Source organism: Hippoglossus hippoglossus, chromosome 7 (assembly GCF_009819705.1).
Source record: "Hippoglossus hippoglossus isolate fHipHip1 chromosome 7, fHipHip1.pri, whole genome shotgun sequence".
Taxonomy (NCBI): domain Eukaryota; kingdom Metazoa; phylum Chordata; class Actinopteri; order Pleuronectiformes; family Pleuronectidae; genus Hippoglossus; species Hippoglossus hippoglossus.
Window position 1 is genome coordinate 13564110 of NC_047157.1, and position 20025 is coordinate 13584134.

Here is a 20025-nt window from a genome sequence, read left to right on the forward strand (position 1 = left end):
CGCTGGTCCTCAGTTGTAGAGATTGACATGAGGTCGATAAGGCAGCCAAGGAGGGAGAGAAGAGTATAACGGAGATAGAATGTACTGTAAATCGGCCATGTTGAATTTTGTTTCTTTCCTGTGCTAAGCCTGTTCATTTGTCCACTGGTTCACACTTAACGAGATCTTATCTTTGTCATTTGGGACATTTGGATTAAAAAAATAAATAATCAGTTATGTGGTGTGATCCATTTGTGCTTTCAAAGAGCAAACTCTTATTATCTTTAGCAGATTTCAGTATATCGTATGAGAGGTGCCGATGAACGGTAAACATTGTGTCCTTCACATGTGGCACTGCATGAGGAACCTTCAAGCAGACGCCAAAACTGGGACTAAGCTGCTGCAGACCATCTTTTTTGTTAATCCTGTGTTTTGACAGGAAGTTAATAGACAAACACTGCTCTATGTGGGAAACAATGAACGCCCTGCTGCCGCAGCCAACGCCCAATCAACAACCAAATTGCTGTGACTCTTGTTGCCATGGTGAACGTGTGTAAACAAGGCCAAAAACTCTTGAAGCAGAAAGCTCCTCTAGAAAGCTATAAAACCTCAGAGCTCACTAATTAGTGCTTTAGGGGGAGAGCCATTTCCAGTAATTTCACACTGTCCGTGACCCTTTACTGGCATAAGGCAATGACACAGTGGTTCAATAAAGCCAGAGGACAAAATGTCAAATGCAATGGACATACAGAAGCCACGTCAGTGCCGGTGTCGTTCTCTCACTGTGGTTATTGCACAAGATTGAGTCCAGAATCCCCATCAACAAAAAAGCACCAGTGCTGCTACGTGAAGAAATAGTCCCTCTTTCACACAGAGGAAACACAGCGATAGTCACTAATCATTATAATTTATTAGTCTTCTGAGTGTTGATGAATGTGAGCATCTTCCATTCAAAGCTCAAAAGCTGCTTCAGTGTTTCAGTGAAGTTAAATAAAAACACAGAGTTAAGCTGACAACAGTTAAAGACTATGATGAGGTCATAATTACACCCACAGTTACCTTAACTATGACCTCGTCGCTGAAGACAAATGTCTCAGGGCAGAACCATTAACATGTTATGTTAAATTCAATATGTTGCTTGTTTCAAAAAGCTTTTCCCCTTGAGCGGATGGACAAGATGGCCTTTATAAAGACACAGTGATTAGCCTCTGACAATTGAGCAGCTTGAAATGTTTTATGCTTTTGTCTATAGCCACTTTTCCACTGGTCAAAAAACCCACTAACATAGGGTAAACTCCTAAACTGGCAATGGAAAAGGAGTCAATTTGCCTATTTTTTGTGGATTTACCAGTGTAAACTTGCATATACCCACTAATTTTGGTGTAAAAAAGTAAATGGTAAAGGTCTGCAGACAGCCCCTCTCTTATACTTATTCTAATAACAATAATAATATTATAATAATTTCCCTATTTTGTAGATGGCGAAGATCTAGATAGATGTACATGTGAGTGATGAGTAACAAAAGCCTCATGCTTTTTTGGCGCAGGTTAATAATGGGTATGGTGGATTTTTTTTTTTCTCTACATGGTTGCTCAGGGCTGAAAGGCAGACGTCGGCGGGCGTAACCTATAAAATCCACAGTGGTTGTCGGGTAATTACCCAGACTCTCCGTCAGCACTTTTTGATCAAAGCCTTGTTATCTACGGCAAACTGAAACAAACACTAAGGTGGGCTTTGTTTTGCCCTTGAGTAAGACACTAAAATCCCGAGTTACCGAGATCAAATATTTAGTGCCCAAGATGAAATCCATACATCAGTGTTAATGAATCCAAGTCGCAAACATGAATCCAAGTCACGAAACATACTGATGTACTGGCACCGTGATAATAGAACTCCATTTTATTCCCACATTTCAGTTCCTGTGTGTTTCACGGGAGCCACACTAGACTTTGGTTTTGATACCTCAGGGAGGTATTGATACCTTGTTGTGATCATTATTACCGGGTCTGTGGCTCGGCTGCACTTCAGTCTTGAGTCCAGATGCTCTGTGCTTCTTTAGGACAAATGCAGCTTTATGGGTGGCTGCGGCTCAAGAGGTAGAGCGGGTTGTCCACTAACTGAGGTCAGTGGTTCAATCCCCAGCACCTCCAGTCTGCATTCCGAAGTGCAAGATACTGAGATCCAAACTGCCCTGACGGAATGAGTAAATGCAACTTAAACTGTAAAGCTCTTTGAGTGGTCGATCAGTCTGAAAAAGCGTTAAATAAATACTTTTCGTTTACCAACAGTGACATACACGTATATTCTCTATGCACTGAAGAACTGTAGCAGAGTAGAAACTACATCCGAAGTTAATCTGCTGCATGAGGCTTTATGTTAGGACAAAAAAATCTGGATAAATGATTGAAACGCGCTGCTTACATGAGCCCATACAGATTAAGGTGCAGTTAACAGTGGGCAGGTTGCAGCAACCAAGTGGGTGTGACGCGGTGCTGCCGCCAGCCCTGATGATGTGTGGATGAGGCAGCACAGACACTCACTCACACACACATGTATACAGAGGCCCTGTATTTTTCACATCCACTGGCCAAATCCAATTTGTTAAGACCCTTCTACGACTCACTTACGAAGCTGCGGTCAATGGAAATAAGATTTCCGTGATTGGACATCCCATTATCCCGCTCGTCCAGACCTGCACTAACGGATAAAACAAGGCTGAGACGGATGCCCGCGACAGACCGCAGCAGCGGCTCCAGCGAGTCGCCGCCTTTCAAAGGGTAAAAGCTTGACATATTAGTCATAAGTGTTCTTTAAATTCATTATCATCTTAACACGCCAGCGGCACAAGTGTCAGGGGGAGGGGAAGTCTTCTCAAATGATGTTAGTGGATCCATTTTAAGCTTCACAAGTTGCTGTGCTGTCCGCCGTGTCACACGCAAGTCTCAAGAGATGAAAAACATCCTCCTCTGTAATGAGGTTGCACAAGCTGCTTATACTGCAGCTGGGGAGATTCAGAGGTTAATCAATGAAGAACATCTGCATTATATCTCTTCATAGCTTGTCTGATTTCTGAATCATACAGATATGTTAACCTATATGGCGAGTAATCACAGATCATCACAGATCCCCAGTTCCAAAAATGTCCTAAATTCTGTCTTTCCATTTGGTCTAAAGAGGGCAAATTTATATATTTCCTAAGATCCCGTTAACACTTAGTTCAAGTTCTTGATAAAGCAGAGTGTTTACAGTGAGAGGCAGAGCCCATTTGATTTATCTTAATGACGGTGCATGTATAATTATGAACAAGTTGATTCACTTGAATCCTCACAGGCTTTTTGCGCATGCAGTCCACATTTTCATTTCAAGCCCAAATAATTCCTCCGTCCATGAATTTTAATTCTGACAATTAGTTAAACAAACAACATGTAAATTATGGTCATGATGGGTTTTTAAATCAAAACAACAACAAAAGACTTAGTTTGATGATGTCATGAAGCAGTGTGGGATCATGGGAGTTGTTGTCTTCACCCAACTGCCAATTAAGATCTAATTGACACGACTCACGCGCAAATCATATTAATGGATGGGGCAACAAATAACAGTTTTATTCACGTTGTGCAGCAAACAGCAATGAATAATCGAGAGTGACAACTACGAGGAAGGAAAAGACAGTCCACTAACTGTCTAGCAGTGTGGTTTTCATTTGTCATACGTTGACAAAGCCGCGGGTAAAGCTGATATGACGCAATTAAGAGGCGACTAAAATTATACGTCGTGTTTTCTCGAATAAAATTGTTGTTATAGACATTTCAATGAAGTGTTATTATATAGTTATAGCAGCCAATTAATAATTTGCACAAAAAATTTTATTTTTTTATTTTAAGAAAATAAATAATCAAGAGTGTTGACTGTTGAAATGGTTTTGAGGAGAATTTGCGACTTCTTATCATTAATTTAAGTCTGTGGCTCTCAGTCTGTTTGTGTTTTTCACTTCCTTTGCACCCTCAGCTCTAATATCTTCTTTAATTGTTAATCGAGCAGCTAGAACAGATGCACATCAATATGGACATAGATTCTAAAGCAATAACAGCTTATATGTTATTTTCATACTAAAGTCTCTTGATCAAACAGCGCTCAGAAAGCTCAGGACGAAGCAGACACTTGTGACTCAGGTGACTTGTCTTTCAAAAAATCATGTCGAGACACATAGACTGAGACTTGGCAGCGGCAACAAAACGCAGACCAACAAACCAATTAACACTTTGAAAGCTCAGCACACATCCTTCCATCAGATATCCCAAAGCAAAAGCCCTAAGTTTATTTTTGAAACACAGTTCTTTGTGTGCTCATCTCAAAATGAGCCTTTAACACCTCAAATTATCCTAAAATCACAGTTAATGAAAATACCACACACTCGCCTAAGGTGCCATTAAAAAAATGAGCGTGTATCCGTCTGCTTTTAGACAGGAACTGAAGAGAAGTAAACAAAACAGTGGACTTGTGACTGTTAATTATTTTTAACAGAAGCAACAGCTCAGAGGCTACAGCAGGAGATTTTCCTCTTGTGGAGATTTTCACTACACAATGTAAGCATCTTCACATTAAAAGCCCTTGTAATTATGACAAAAATCATAATGCATCAACGTTAATTTAACACACAATAAAAAGGGAAGGAAACATAAGAAGTAAACAAAAAGTCTGGGATACTAACAGCTGTCTGGTATAAGAATGATTTGGGATCCAGTGCAAACCACGGCCACAGAAGTCATAGAGCAGGAGCCTCACCTCTTTCTCATAATACTGTAATGCAACTCGTCCTCTTGCTTGATGTGGGCATGATCCCCGCTGGCCCGCTCGCTGCCTTCACTGTCGTCACTGCTGAAGATGGAGGCCAGCTCCTTCTTGGGCACCCGGTTGGGGGGAAGGGGGATGGTACGTTTCTCAGCCAAGCGCCCACGGTTCTGCACAACGTGGCACAAAGGAAAGAAAAAGATGTCTTAGCAACAAGATTCATTATTCCTGGACCTTAAAGTACAAAAAAATAAACATAACAGTAGTGTCTCCAGACACCTCGGGTTGTTTTGTGCGTGTCTTTTTTAAGTTGTGTCTTGAGTTGACTCAAGACTTCAACACAAAGGTATCTTAGTTTTATTGAGCTGTATTGATTGACTATTTTTGTGTTGCTTTTTAAAGGCCTCCTAAAAGAACAAACGGAATCAATATTTCCAAATCAGGAGTACTCACACCTTGGGAGATACTCCTGCAGTTAGCAGGGGGCATGTTGAAAGATGGCAATGTAACTCAATTACTTTTAAAGGATAGAAATTTAAATTTTTATCAAAATAAATATTTCAACACACTGAGCGAGCAAGCAGAGACGTCTAACAACTTAGCTTAAGGTAACAGATAAATGATTGAAATAAGGTTAAAAGAAATAGAAATAGAAACCCGATTTTAAACTGAATTATAGATATTTATAACATAACAGGTAGAGATGATCTGATACAAGCATTGGAAATGTCACTGATTCTGCAGAAAATGCGAAACGCGAGTACTCAAATCTATGTACTGATCTGATACCACATTTGTAAAGTATATTAGTTTCCTCCAGATAAAACAGCAAGTTTCTTTTCCTGGAGATCACTTGTTCTTCGCTGCTCCAAAACAGCAGTTTTGCTGAACTGCCACAGAGCTAGCTGAAATGTCAGCAATTTGGCAAATATTTTAATAAGTCCAGCAGGGTTTAATCTGAGCCAGATCATACAACAATAGGAAACATCACTTCCATTCAGGGTTAGTAGCATACAGCTGTTAAAATACATCATATGAGGTGGTGTTTTTTTAAATGCCCTGTTATTGGATCTGTACTCTGTACTGGCCAATACATGTTGTGCTTATTTGCTTAAAATGTGCTATAGAAATATAATTATTAGTAAAGTCCAACTTGGAATGTGTATCAGGAAGGGAACATTCCTGTCACTGAAGAGGTACAGATCCTCAGACAAGACTGTGGAAGTACATCAGACACAGAAGGTTGGGAACCACTGCAGTCATTATCATTTAAGAAAATAAAATGTTTGAAAATATTCTCGTCAAAAGTAAGATTAAAAAAGGTTATGAGCCAGAATAATAACACGACTGTAGCTGTAACACTCATGAACCAAACTGAAGCAAAACAACATAATCTCTAAAACTTGTTACTGTGGAATGTCCTCACTTTATTCACTGAATAAATTACATAAAAAAATCCTCCAATACTTAAGTACTTCTGCAGTAATGAAGCAACTTCCCTCCCCACAAGCTGTTGTGAAAACATTCACACCAAACTTTTTAACCTAAAACCTAACTAAAAGGGCTAGAGGTTTTTTTTCTTTTCCCAAAGCTGACAGGAATGAGGAGTGAAAAGAGGGGATAAAGAGGAGAGTGTTGCCCCCGGGTCATTAGGAAGTGAAGCTGGGTGACCTTTAATGTGACCTGAAGAGGTCACTGCAGATTAACATGGACCTCTCACAGAGACGGGACAGGCACGGGAGAGAGGGAGGGCGAGTGGAGGCGAAGGGAATTATAGAAGAGCAAAGGAACGACAGGCAGAGGAGAAAAGTTAGCCGGGTGGATGTAAGGAGGTCAGATGTGGATTCATGCAGGAGAGAGAAGGTGAGAGAAAATACAGAAAAGAAAGAGGATGTGATGACTCAAAGTTCCACAGATGTAAGGTCTGTCCGGTGTGGAAGAGAGGACTCGGATTTGAAACAATATTCCCCCTCCTCTTCCTCTCTCGCTCTCCCTCTAGTCTGTGCCTACATCACTGCTCTTACTCCCGGACGCCTTCGAGCCCTCTAGCTATCCCTTCCACCACACGCAACCCTGCTCTCCACCACTCCTCCCCGCTCCCTCCTTCCCTCGCTCCTTCCATCCCAGGAGGTGCAGCAGCATGAGTGGCAGACGGGGGCAGGAGGAGGGATTTGGGGGCTCCTAGCCAAGAGGCAAACAGGTGCAGCCCCTCTGGAGTCTCTCAAATGGCAGACATTAAAAAGAGTTGGAGTTGGGGGGGGTGGGGGGGACAGAGAAAGATGAAAACATCCCCCAGGATGAGCAGGCCACATAGTTCTGCACATTTCTCCCCTTTTCTCTTTTTTTCTCCGAGCCGTGCCAGAAAAGAGGTTTTTCCCTCCTTTCTTCTTTCCTGTCAGAGGTTTCTACGAGCTCTGCTTGGCGTTTGAGGACAGTGGATCACTTACTGATACTCCTGCTACTTCCACACGAGGCCTCACCGTACAGGAAGGAAGTGCTCGAGCTCCAACAGGGTGTAACGGGGGGGGGGGGGGAACAACACTACAGAACAACAGAGCGTCGCTCTCATACGGATGCAGCCACGGTTGCATCTGTCAGACACACATCTGTTAGATACAAATCCTCCGCCTCAAGTTTCTTTCGTGCTCTATCCGCGTTGTCAGGGAGAAACACACAAGCACACATGCGCTACGCCATCACACACATCGTATGCACACTCACTCACACACACACCTGTTCCTGTTCCTTAGAATTCCCCTCCAAAGCAGGGGATTTTACTTGGAGCATGCCAGCAATATAATGTATACAAGAATAGTTTGTCTAAGAGCAGTCGTGACTGTAGCTGTGTGTGTTTGTGTAGCTGTGTGTGTGTGTGTGTCTGTGTGTAGCTGTGTGTGTGTGTGTGTGCAGCTGTGTGTTTGTGTGTGAGCGTGTAGACAACCACCCACATGGCCGTGACATACCCAGGCTGACAGCCCCCCTCCCCTCCCACCCACCCCCCCCCGTCCTCCCGGAAAGCCCCGATCCTTTCTTTAGTGGCACTGACGCAGAACTGGGGGTGAGCTCCCACTGCTTCCGGCAACACTTCCGCAGCACGGGGGAGGGCTCTCTGAAACAAAACACGAAGCAAAACACACCCCTGGCGGCCCACGTAGGGGCGCTGAAAGGAAGGGCGCCGGAACGCTCAAGCTCGTATGTGCACGCACAAACACACACACGCCTCTGCGCAGAGCTGAGGCAACCTTACTGTGTGTGGTCAACCTCCTTTCAGCCATGGAAAAAAGTCTCTCATAAAAGTCCCACTAAAAGCACCTCTATGAATATTGCCTCCCACGTTTTCTGTCTGACAGTCAGGCGGCCAAGAAATATATCTGGGCTTCACATTTACAAACACACACACAAGTAAAAAAAGACACATGCGCACATGCCTGGGGACACACTGACCAACTTATTACCCAATCTAGACACACAATTATAGTCTTATCAGTACATGACAAACACATACAGAAGACACTCAAATACTTTCTTCACCCACATTCATGTAATACATGAAGTCTCCAATAGATACAACATGAGATCAACTCTAATTTAATTTGAAAATGCTGAAAGATTGATACTCCAAGTTTGACACTAACAGTCAGTGGTTTCTATAGTTACATAGCATAATATAGGTCAAACAGAATGAGATGTCCATATTCAAATCATACACGTGTGTCTTAAACTAGTTTATACTGTGTTGTTATAGAGCAGGGGAATATGGCCACAATTTTATCGAAATAAAACATTTCATGTCACATAATTATTCTCTTACATTTAAAGACTGACTTCTGCTCCCGAGTTAAGGTTTTGGTTAAAAACTATTTTTTTATGAGCACAGAATGACACACACTGGATAAACAGCAAAACATTTTACTAATCAGTTATGTGTTATACCTCCTCACTGTGTTTGCACAATGCATAAGCAATATTTTTATAAATGTTAAGCGTTTCATATATTGCTATTGATGAAAAATATATTGCCAAGCCCTATAGTTAATCTGTACCTCACTTTACACCATTCAGCTCCACGCATGCTAAAAGCTCTAATTGTCAGTGAGCTTTATGAAAGATACACTATTATATAGTATCTCTATTTCACTAAACATGCAGTAGTTATCTACAAAGCATATTTTAGAATATAGGACAAGATGGTGACTATCTCTTGTACGTTTGAAGGTCTTCTGAACAATTTTAGTTACCAACTACCATTAGCAGGTGTTGGCGGCCACCAGCGGATGCTAGGGACATAACTTCAGTTGGGCACCTTAGCATCATCAAGTGTTTTGGCCTTGTAATAAACGATACAGGCCGAATTTGAGGGTACGCTAAGGCTAAAGGTAAATCTGACTGGCTACTGGCTTGTATGGCAGCACTATGAAAGCCATGTGGCCCACTCAGTAGATCAGACATGTTTGTATGATATTTAGCAGCATTAAACAAACACTACTGGGTGGATTGCCACAAGAGTTGGTGGAAGGATGTGGTATGGGTCAGGGAAGAACCCATTACGTTTTGGTGTGCATCTGGATCAGGGGACGGATCTAGGATCCCCCCCCCCACCCCCCCCCACTTTCTTTAACAAAGCGAGACAGGGAGTTTTTCAACATTTTCACCGTTTTCATGGATCTTGATGAAAAAAATGTAGTTACATTTAAGGGACTGATATCAAAGTGTGTGCATTCAGATTGAATTGCTTGATTGAATTTAAGGGGACTGTTGGGCCTTGGCGGAGGTTTGTGCTTCACTGAGTGCCACTCTAGTTCAAATTCATTAAAAGCCAACCTAAAAACTACTACTGTTATCCCATTCCCTTACTTTTTCTCAAGCTGTAGCTGTTGGGGTGACCGTATATATATTTTGTTGTAATCAAGTATAATGACAATGATGTTGAAGTGAAGGAGATTTGACACAAATGTGCAACGTTTAGCTTTTGTGAATATCCACACAATTTTCTACCTAATGTCAAGTCTCCCTAAGACGTCAGTGAAATTCAGTGCAAGGGATTGACATTTACCAGAGTGCAGGATACAGAGTATTCTTATGGGCTCGCTAACTTTACAGAAAACAATCTTGAGAAATGGCAACAAGTCAAAAGCAAACTATTCCGGTCTATTCACGAGCCAAAATATACTCAGAATACATTCTCATTTAATAGGTAGATATGGGTAATAAAGCTTCGAAAAACTGCGAAAAAACATTAGCGATAACATATGGTAACTAACGCGCTTACATTTACAGCCACATACGTTCTTCTAACTCATTTGGGCGGTGTCCTGGCATCATAAATCCATAGCTGGGTGTTTGGTTTAAAAGCAACACAATGTTCTTGGTAGTGAAAAAACAATACAGGCCCACGTCACACAGTCACGTGGGCCTGTAGACGCAAGCAGAAATTAGAAGGGCAATCTAATGTTCTCTCTCTAAATTCATGTCAGACTTTTAAACCGGCTCTTGGTGGAGAGGAGCACTAATAAGTGTGTGTGTGTGTGTGTGTGTGTGTGTGTGTGTTTCTCCTTCTTCTTGCGTTATTTCCTGAAAGATGCAGTGCCCGGCCGCCGGCTCCAGCCAGCATTAGTGAGCACACACACGCACGCGCACAAACACACACACACACACACACACACACACAGCGGTAGCCGCCCGTGACATTCCTGCAGCTGCGGCGCTCTCTCTCCCTCGCACGCGCCCCCCCAGCGATCTCCCTGGGGGACGAATGCCTAATGAGTCACGCGCCTGTCTGCCGTTACCTCGCAGCGTGTGTGTGCTCATGTGTGTGTGTGTGTGTGTGTGTGTAGGCGGGATGGAGGGCCGAGTTGGCGCGAGCAGTAGGGGAAAGGGGGAGGGGGGATTGAGGAGATGACGGAGGGAGTGGGAGAGAGGAGGAAAAAATAAGCGAGGGGAGGTGGGGAGGGAGGGAGGGAGGGGGTGAGGCGGTCATTACCACGTTCACGTAAGCGCTCTGAAACAAGGCCAAAACAAACCATTGGTGTGTGTGTGTGTGTGTGTGTGTGTGTGTGTGTGTGTGTGTGTGTGTGTGTGTGTGTGTGAGAGAGAGAGAGAGCCTCAGATTCAGTTCATCACAAAGTAAAAATTGCAAATTCTTAACTTTGTTTAGTCTCACCCCCTTATCTCTTCACTCGCCCGCACAGCATGCTGGGACATTTCCACAGGTGCACCTCTGAAGGGCATTTTAGATTTTTCAAACTTTCGTAAAAAATTTAGATGGCTTAGTAGGCAAACACGACGGGTATATCCCGATTACTGTAAATAATCAGATTAAAGTAATGCTTTGATTAAAGTGTGTGTGTGTGTGTGTGTGTGTGTGTGTGTGTGTGTGTGTGTGTGTGTGTGCGTGTGTGTGTTCATGGTTTGCAGTAAGCAGATTTCCCCCAGTAACCCACTAATAAACTTGTTATATGATCTGGCTGAGAGTCCAGACACTGTTTGTGGGGATTTGTGGAAAAAGTCTCATTAGCACCACAAAGCAATAAGAAAATAAGAAAATAAGAAAATAAGTTGCTGTTTATCGTTTGTCCTTTGATGAATTCAACTTAATACAATCTCTATCACATCTAGCATTAGTTGTGTCATGAGAGCTGTTTCGCTGTCGTCCTAAAATAAAGTCGCCGTTTCCTTTTTTCCCCACCCTGAGCCATGACACTGTTTGTGTGTGAAAAAACATCCATTTGCATCCAGTGCACTCCCTGACCTTTGTGGTGCATGTTCAGAATCCAAACACTTATAGAAATCAGACAAAGGCAGAGGAAAGGAGAAACATCTAAGAAAGGATTCATATTTTCCTAATCTGGTTATAATCAAATTATTAGTGTGTGCGTAAACACACTTAATGCAATAACTGGAACAACAGCAAAGATCAAGACCGGCTGTGAATAAACAGATACGTAATTAAAAACATGCTGAACTCGTCTGGCATAAGATAATATAATGCTCCTATAGACACTTTCATTCACAGAGATAGAGGAATAAACACGTTCCTCCACCACTCACAAACACACACTAACTAAAGGCATGCAATAAAGTGGTATATATCATTGTGAAAAGGCAATCACTCTCTTGTAAAAAAAATCTCATCCCTATCAGTGATAAAGGGTAAGTTGCTGCTTGTTACTGCCATTGTAATCAACATGTTTTATAGGTGTATAAATGACATTTGCAGCAGAAATATCATCAACCCAGCAAAAAACATGAGCATGTTATTTTTTTATACTGAAGGGATGAAATCAGACAGGAAACAATCAAGAACACGACAAATGTGATTCTTCATTTCTCAAAAGATGTGTGTGTGTGTGTGTGTGTGTGTGTGTGTGTGTGTGTGTGTGTGTGTGTGTGTGTGTGTGTGTGTGTGTGTGTGTGTGTGTGTGTGTGTGTGTGTGTGTGTGTGTGTGTGGAGAACATCTCCAACCATGAGATCAGACGCCTTGTCAAGGAAACGTACTTAGCAAAATAATGTGTGTGCATGTGCGTGTGTGTTTTATATAGTCTTTAAGCAACACTTGGTTGTTCAAGGCCGTGTGAGAGAAAGAGAAAAAAAGTGAGAAAGCACTGTAGGGCGGACAGGCATGCGACCAAGTCCCCCTCCTCCCCTCCTCCCCACACACACACACACACATTTGCACAGATGCACACACACACACACACACACAGACACACGCTCTCCTGCCGTTGCAGCCCAGTGAAGCGGCACAGGGCAAGGAGGGAGGGATGGGGGGGGGGGGGGGCGGCGTTAGGAAGGGGAGGGGGTGAGGTGCACAGAGGGCTAGAGATGGTGATGTGGAGGGGAAGGGGTGGGGGGTGCTGTTGGGCGGCGCTGGGAGGTCAGTGGCAGTGCAGTCAAGCATGCATGTGCGCCTCTCGCTCTCCCCTTTCCCTCTTGTTCCCTTTCCTCCTCCCATATTCCCATATTCCCTCTCTGTCTCTCTCTCTCTCTCTTTCTCTGTGTTGGGCCGGCTGAAGTCACCACAGGAGAGCTTTACAGGTGATCACCAGGTCTCTATCTCTCCCCTGGCAAACGCAGGGGAAGTGGAGGTAAGCGCAAAGTTGAGGATGAAAAATTCAAGTCAGGTTTTCTGTTGTTTTTGTCCCAACAGGAGTAAAATTTGAACCAGACCATCAATGGAATCTCATCTAAAGTTTGACATACAAAGACTCAATATACTGTAAACACAGTTTGGCATTTGTCCATCTTTATCATAATAAATCAATTTATCACAATATTAACATTAAACAAAATGAGAGACAAAAACAAACTTATGTTAAGAATTGATTTCCAAATACATACCATTAATTATAATGATCTGCAAAATCATAACTGTCTTACAGCTAAATTACCACGTTAAAAAATAATCAAAAACTGTTCAAAAATGATGAACTTTACTTCCTAGTCTTGGTGGTCATATACACACTGTGTGTGAGCTTGTCAGTGCAACCGTAAGAGGAAATCACATGTTGACACACAAACACACACACACACACACTGATGTGATAAACCACATTCGGTTGAAGCTCAGCGCAGCACGTGCAGTACATACAAGCTAACGTATACATACATACACATTCAGCTGTCTATCAGTCTGGCTGACAGGGACACTAATGGCCAATTTCATAACAACAAAGTGCTATTTAGACTGTTTATTTTCACTGAATTATTAACTGGAAAACAACAAGAGCAATGATCGTGTTTTCACATGTATGTTCATGCGCAACGGTTACTGGGTTTCTACATGTGACTGAGCGGCAGGTTTGATCGTATTAAAAACTTGATTTAAATAAATGCCTCTATGCAATCTCATTTCTTGACGTCAACAAGTGCGATGCATTTTCCTTAGTCTTCTGCTGCATCAAAACAAACACTTCTACTTTCTGCCTCAGTGAATGACAACACAGCAGTAGACCACGTGATGCAGAGCAGCAGAAACCAGCGATTTCAACAGAAAACATAAAGAAAAAAACTTCAGCGTCAGATATAGCAAGCTGTTGCGTTTAAGCTAGAAACATGCGCGTTCACTTCATATTTTTCGTCGTTTCCTTCTGTATCAGGTAAAAGAGTGCGATAAACATTTATGTAGAAATCGTGATCTTAATTCTAAACAAGAAAATCATGATTCTAATTTATCTAGAATCGCGCTGTTCTAACGTCGGACTCACATTCCAGTTGCTATTGATCTCTATCAGCGAGATTAAGACCCACGGTGAACAAACAGCTCATTAGGGGCTCACTTAATCTCTAATTTGTCCAATACACAGAGTGATGCATTCAAAAGTGCACAAATACACTTCACATGATCACAGCTCTGCACACTTCTGGGCCACTGACCGATTCCGGCGTTACCATAGCAACGTAACCAGAGCAACACACATGCACGCAAACACAAAACGTATACAGCGGAAGCAACAGCGTACAGTAGGAAGCCAAAGTCTATTTGTATGCTAAAGAGTGTATGTGTGTATGTTTGTGTGTTTGTGTGTGTGTGCGCCTGAGTGTGTGCGTGTGTTTGATTCCACTTTGCAAGAGGAGCCCTTGATTGGAGGAGGTCTTTAAGAGCCGGAGGAGGGGAGTGTAATTTCCTCCCGGCCTCCGCCAGTTCCGCTGAAAAAACAGAGCAGAGGAAGCCCAGATCTCCCTGGAGGAGACACACACGTACATACATGCACAGTCACACACACACACGCAAGCACACACAGTAAACGGGCAAGTCCGCCTGCCACCACAATGACAAATAATCCCAGACATGCACACAGAAAACACACACACAAACTAACATGTACTTAAGTACAAGAAAGAAAACACACACACACATATAGAGCCAAGAATAATAGTTCAACAGGCATAAATAACGCTCAGTATTATAGTCCCAGACAAAGAATAAACAGGGTCGAGCAACTTCAAGGGACAACTTTGTCAATGTTTACAGCTACCGACAGAGACAGAAATCATTTAAGCGCCTGATTATCACATAATAACGGGCTTAACAGAAAAATAACACACCTTGACAGCTCGTCAGCAGCAGCGCATCAATCATAAAACTGATTTAATTCCATAGCATGAAGGAACATTAATACGATCATATTCAAATTCCAAACTGTTGAGTGTAACAACAGTTCACTTTGTGCCGTGTCGTCGTAAACAGCTTGTGTCGGGGCCGACGCAGCAAATTAACTTCCACGAGTTCTGAGCAGGCAGGTGAAATGTCTTCCCGCCAGCTGCTGCACTTTTTTTTTATGATCGCTTGCCTCATGCCTATAGCGAAACAAGATCACTCAAAGTTCAGCCGTCAAACTTTCAAAATAAATGTCTGCATGAGGTAATTTGTGTCAGTGGGCAGGCATGTAGTGTGCGTGCGTGTGTGTGTGTGTGTGTGTGTGTGTGTGTGTGTGTGTGTGTGTGTGTGTGTGTGTGTGTGTGTGTGTGTGTGTGTGTGTGTGAGTGAGTGTGTGAGAGAGAGCTCATCAGTGAGGGAGTGCTGGCTGCCATGCCCTGAGGGAAGTCAGTGGGGAGAGAGGGAGACGCCAGTACAGGCCATACAAGTCCCGCTGCCCTCCCTCCTCCGCCCTAACCCTCACTGCTGCCTCGCACTGAACTGCCAACATACTTTGCTCGCGTGTGTGTGTGTGTGTGTGGATGTGTGTCACAGTGGTATTGGTTCGACTTCGAGCTTCACCAACAGACAAGTCGAGGAAGTGAGGGAGAAAAAGGCTACACCAACCTTAATGCTCTCATATCCCTGCTTACATAACAAAGTTTTACTGTCAAAGCTGTAATTGTAATGGAACTGTGCAAGCCCTTGCAAGCCAGGAGCCTATCACTCTGATATCTGTAATGAGCCTAAACACAAGTAAACATGCTCAGATTTTGAAATCCTCATGTTAAAAATAAGAAAAATAAGAGATGAGCATTTCTGCTATCTGTTTCCACTGCCCCCTGCCTCCCTCGGGTGATTCGTCTTTGGCTGAACCCTATGTGTTAGGGTACAGGTCTTCATTCTTGGCTGTGAAAAATGTTACCTGTTTACCTGTATCACTCAAACACCTCCGGCTTATCTAAACCACCTTTGCCTTGCGTGCCTCGCACACAATAATCAGCAGTAGCCACGCTCAGTAGCTCGCTAAGCCTCTTACACCCTTCCCTCAAGATTAGTGCTTGGGAGCGACGACAGATGCGCTTCGTGGTGATAAAAACACACACACACACACGAAGACAACACACACACACACACACACACACACACACACACACGCTCTCACAACCTGTGTGAACAGATTTGGCGACAGTGAGCCGGCGGTGTGCTTGCTCATAACTGACACAAACACACACGCACAGAGTGGTGATGCCGTATCCGTGACACACCTGCAAGGCCTCGAGGTTTGGCATCATGCCCCTGGCCGAGCCCCGAGGGAAGCACAAGGCAAACAAAAGTTCAACAGCCAGGTGAGGAAACTGATTCAATAGGACAGAGGAGCCGAGCCAACGAGCCAACGAGCCCTTACGTCAGGCAGCCATACTGAACAGCTCAATGCCTCCGAATAAAAAAAGGCTGCTTGATACTCCGCGTCTGTGAAAGGCTGAAAGTGGATTTGATATTCATGCTGAGAAAAATTATCATCAAAGTTGACACGTGTGCCTGTAGGGGCTTCACCGTCAAGGTTACAAAGGGAGAGACAACGCTCCGATATTCTCATACACACACTCACACACACACACACACAATCACTGTTTCATGCATGTCAAGCTGGGTGACAGCACAAATATCACAATGAAATATCCGTGTGCCTATAGTCCTGCTTTCAAATAGGCTGAAATAAATCAAAATTATAGATCAGTGATCTGGTCTATGAGAAAAATAAAATAATAAATTTTGATGGTCCGTACATATCGTTACTTTTCGGACAAATCTGTCATTTTCGTTGAATAAATATAGCTAGATTTACTTGATACAGCTACCAAGTAGGTAAAGGTTTAACCATTAACTTAACTTTGGAATTTAAAAAGTTTTTATAAAATGCTAATTTTAGTTTATCGCGGTATTATCGTACCAAATACCACACCAGTCTTAACACTTATACGTGTAATATATCTTTCCTCATGCATCGTGCTCTTTGACAAGTTACAACCTTCAACAGTGAGAAATCTCGACGGCCATGTTGACAACCCAACGTGTTTTAAATCCTACATAACTACTGCAGGGAAGTCAAACACAATCTAAAATATCCTCATCCTTGTTATCGCACTGTATTAACAAGTCGACAAAAAGGAGGTTGCAGCAGTAACGGCAAGTATGAAAGATGAGGAAGAAATATTCTTACCACTGGAGATGAAATTCGACAACCAGGACAATCGCAGATCGGAGGGTGCACCTGTAAGATTCCTTTTGACATGAGCGTCTTGAGACTTTTCCCTGGAGAAAGAGAAGAAAATAAATGACTTTCAGGGAATGTGTAGAAATATGTTCAAACTCATCACCTGCATGACACAGAATGAGTTAAGGCAACATCAACAAGCTTCAGAGAATAGTCCTTCAATCCATCATCGCCAAACTTACAAAGTTTTCAAAAGAAATCTTTACAACAAATAAATAAATGGATAACAATCAATAACTGAATACAGTGTAAAAGTGGAGGAGTCAGTACCTGGAATTTTCACTTTACGTTTTTGCCATGAAGTTTAATTCTACTAATTTTCCTACCCATGAAGAGAGACAGCAGAGTACTGTCATCAGTCTATACAGGAATCAGTATATTGATCTATAAGGCAATCATTTTTGACCTGGGGGCGACCCCCCCCCCCTTCCCACCTACACACGCACAGACACACACACACACACACACACACACACACACACACACACCTTAACTAGTGTCTGCTCTACCTGAATAAACTAGCGTACGTGAGAGTGTGTCCGTGTGTGTGGCGAGTGGGTGGGTGCGCGCTCCATGCGTAATTATTGGGTAAAAATACTGTGCAGTGAATGTCAATATGAGATATCTCAGAACGTTATCGCTGCATTGATGCTTAAAAAAAAAGAAGAAAAAACACCTGTAAAAAAAAAAAAAGAGATGATATATTCTTAAATATTTGGTTAAATGTTTGAATTGCTCGCTAAATGGTAACGGTAAACCCTGACGTTGGTGTGAATGAGCAAACTAAACACAACATTTCAAAAGACAGAAAATCCCTCCATGTCATAAAAGTCTCTTCACCCAAGCACAAGTGCAGCTTCACTAAACGGAACCACTCATCCCATAATAATAAAAAAAATACAACTGTTACACACTGAATTAACTATGTCGGTAACTTTTCACCTCAGTTCCGGCGCAGTCTACTCCAGATGCCCCGGGTTTAGCGCACGATCGCAGCCCCAACTCTGTGTCAGAGCCCCGGAGTGTTTGTGGAGGAGATTGCGCCTATTCGCATCTGTCTCCTTACGCACCGACTGCTGCTGTAACCCTTTCACTCCAAAACCCAGCACCCAACCACGACACCCAAGTTTTTTACCCAGAATCGGCTGCGTGTAAAAAGTGGTTCAGTGCCGGTGGTGAGGTGTCCCTCTCTGCCCACGAACCGCGAGGACACTGAAGGTTGTTTCTTACCTTTGTGTCTAATACTCCGTTTCCAGTCTTTGGCAGTCTCCCGTCCACTGACAAACTGGAACTCATTGGGGGTGAGCCACTCGCCCCTGTATTTAATTGAAGGTCCTTTGCTGCCTTGGCACAGTTTATTGATATAAAGCAAAGCCTTGTTTTCGCCGCACTCCACCTCGATGCACGGCTCCCCGTTGTCGAAGAAGGGCTGGAAGTCGGGGATGGAGGAGAACCTCTCCAGCATTAAGTCGTCCGTGTGATGGTGGAGATGCTGGTGATGCAGCGCCGAGTCGTGGAGCCCCAAGTACGCGCGGTGATGGGCGAAAATGTGGTCGTAGGGCGGCGGATGCGGGGTCACCACGGGGATGGCGGTGGCATTTAAAGGGGCCAGGTATTCGGACTGGTTAAAGGCGGTCAGTGCCATGTCGTCTCCATCCAGCCGCTCCTTCTTGATGGCAGGCATGTTAGTGGGAGCCGAGGCGCGCCGAGAACAAGTGAGAAGCTGCTCGGCGTATCCAACTTGAGCGTCCTCTCCGCCTGCGAGTTGGGCTGAGCCAGACTTGGAGACGCGCCGCTTGGTTTTACGCAGAGCCGCCGCGTCGCCGTGAGACAGCGGTGTGTCGAAGTTGCCGGATAGATTCCCATTCAGTAGTTTCCAGCTCGCAGCGGCGACAGCGCTCTCCGCCAGCCTCGCAGATCCAACCTCCCACATTTAATCACACTCGCAGTGTTAATACCTGACGAGCTGAGCAGCTCTGAGCCGCGGTCATCATCATGCAACCTGCGCTGATCGTGACCGGCCGCAGCGACGCGTCCTGTTTCTTATGCCTCTGCCTTTAGGGGGGAATTAGAAGTAAAATCTTTTTTTTTTTAACAGTCTCTGAGTGGAGGCACAGTTTTCTATGAAATCTTTCAATTAAATAAAAAAAATCAAATACTCAGTTACTGGGACCTTCCACGTGGCCAATTTCCCATCCAATAAAAACATATCAAATAAAAGCAAATGTACATTATACCTCTCCTGTTAGGTTAATTAAACTAATGTGGCATTACTCATAACAAACATGAGCCAAACACATGAGGCTCACGGTATATTGCTCCGCATTAGTGCAGTTGAAAGTTTGGAAAGAGTTGTTTTTAACCCCTGTGTGTGTCGTTGAAGTCACGCTGAAGTTCACAGACCCAGACCAAACAAGATTTGCACTCTCCGCCGCTTCTCAACTTGGCCCATTTAAACAGCGGAGGCTCGGCGAGAGCCCCGGAGAGCAGGGGGGACTGCGAGGGACGGCGCCTCCCGGGCCAAAGAAGAGGAAGCAGCACTGCACATGAGGAAGTGAGCAGTCATTTTCACCCCCCATGCAGCTGAATGTAAAACTTGAGGGAAGCTCCTTTTCAATATTTACAGTTTACAGAGTCAATTCAGATTTTTTTTTTAAGTGAAGCACTTTCGCTGAATCAAGTTCCCACCAATAATTTCCGCTTGTAAAAATCCTGTCTAAAAAAAGATCATCACTTATCTTAAATCACACATCCGCCATTAAATTAGACTCTCATCTTTAACCACATTTTCCAAAAGCAAATGACGCTTTATGACTAAAGCAGCAAGGACTGGGCAATAAA

General features: G+C 43.5%; 1 protein-coding gene across 2 annotated transcripts in view; it reads right to left on the reverse strand.

The window, feature by feature from the left end:
- samd11 (sterile alpha motif domain containing 11) overlaps positions 1-19233 on the reverse strand; it is a 51362-nt gene extending 32129 nt beyond the window's left edge. Inside the window, exons 1-3 of one of the 2 annotated variants that reach the window (XM_034590789.1) lie at positions 18415-19233; positions 17131-17222; positions 4765-4940 (exon numbers count right to left, since the gene is read on the reverse strand). In XM_034590789.1, the coding sequence (XP_034446680.1) occupies positions 4765-4940; positions 17131-17222; positions 18415-19117 (971 nt within the window). In that variant the 5' untranslated portion in view covers positions 19118-19233. The remainder of the gene's footprint in view (positions 1-4764; positions 4941-17130; positions 17223-18414) is intronic. The other variant, XM_034590788.1, reaches the window with a different exon arrangement.
- Between the last annotated feature and the right edge of the window lie 792 nt (positions 19234-20025).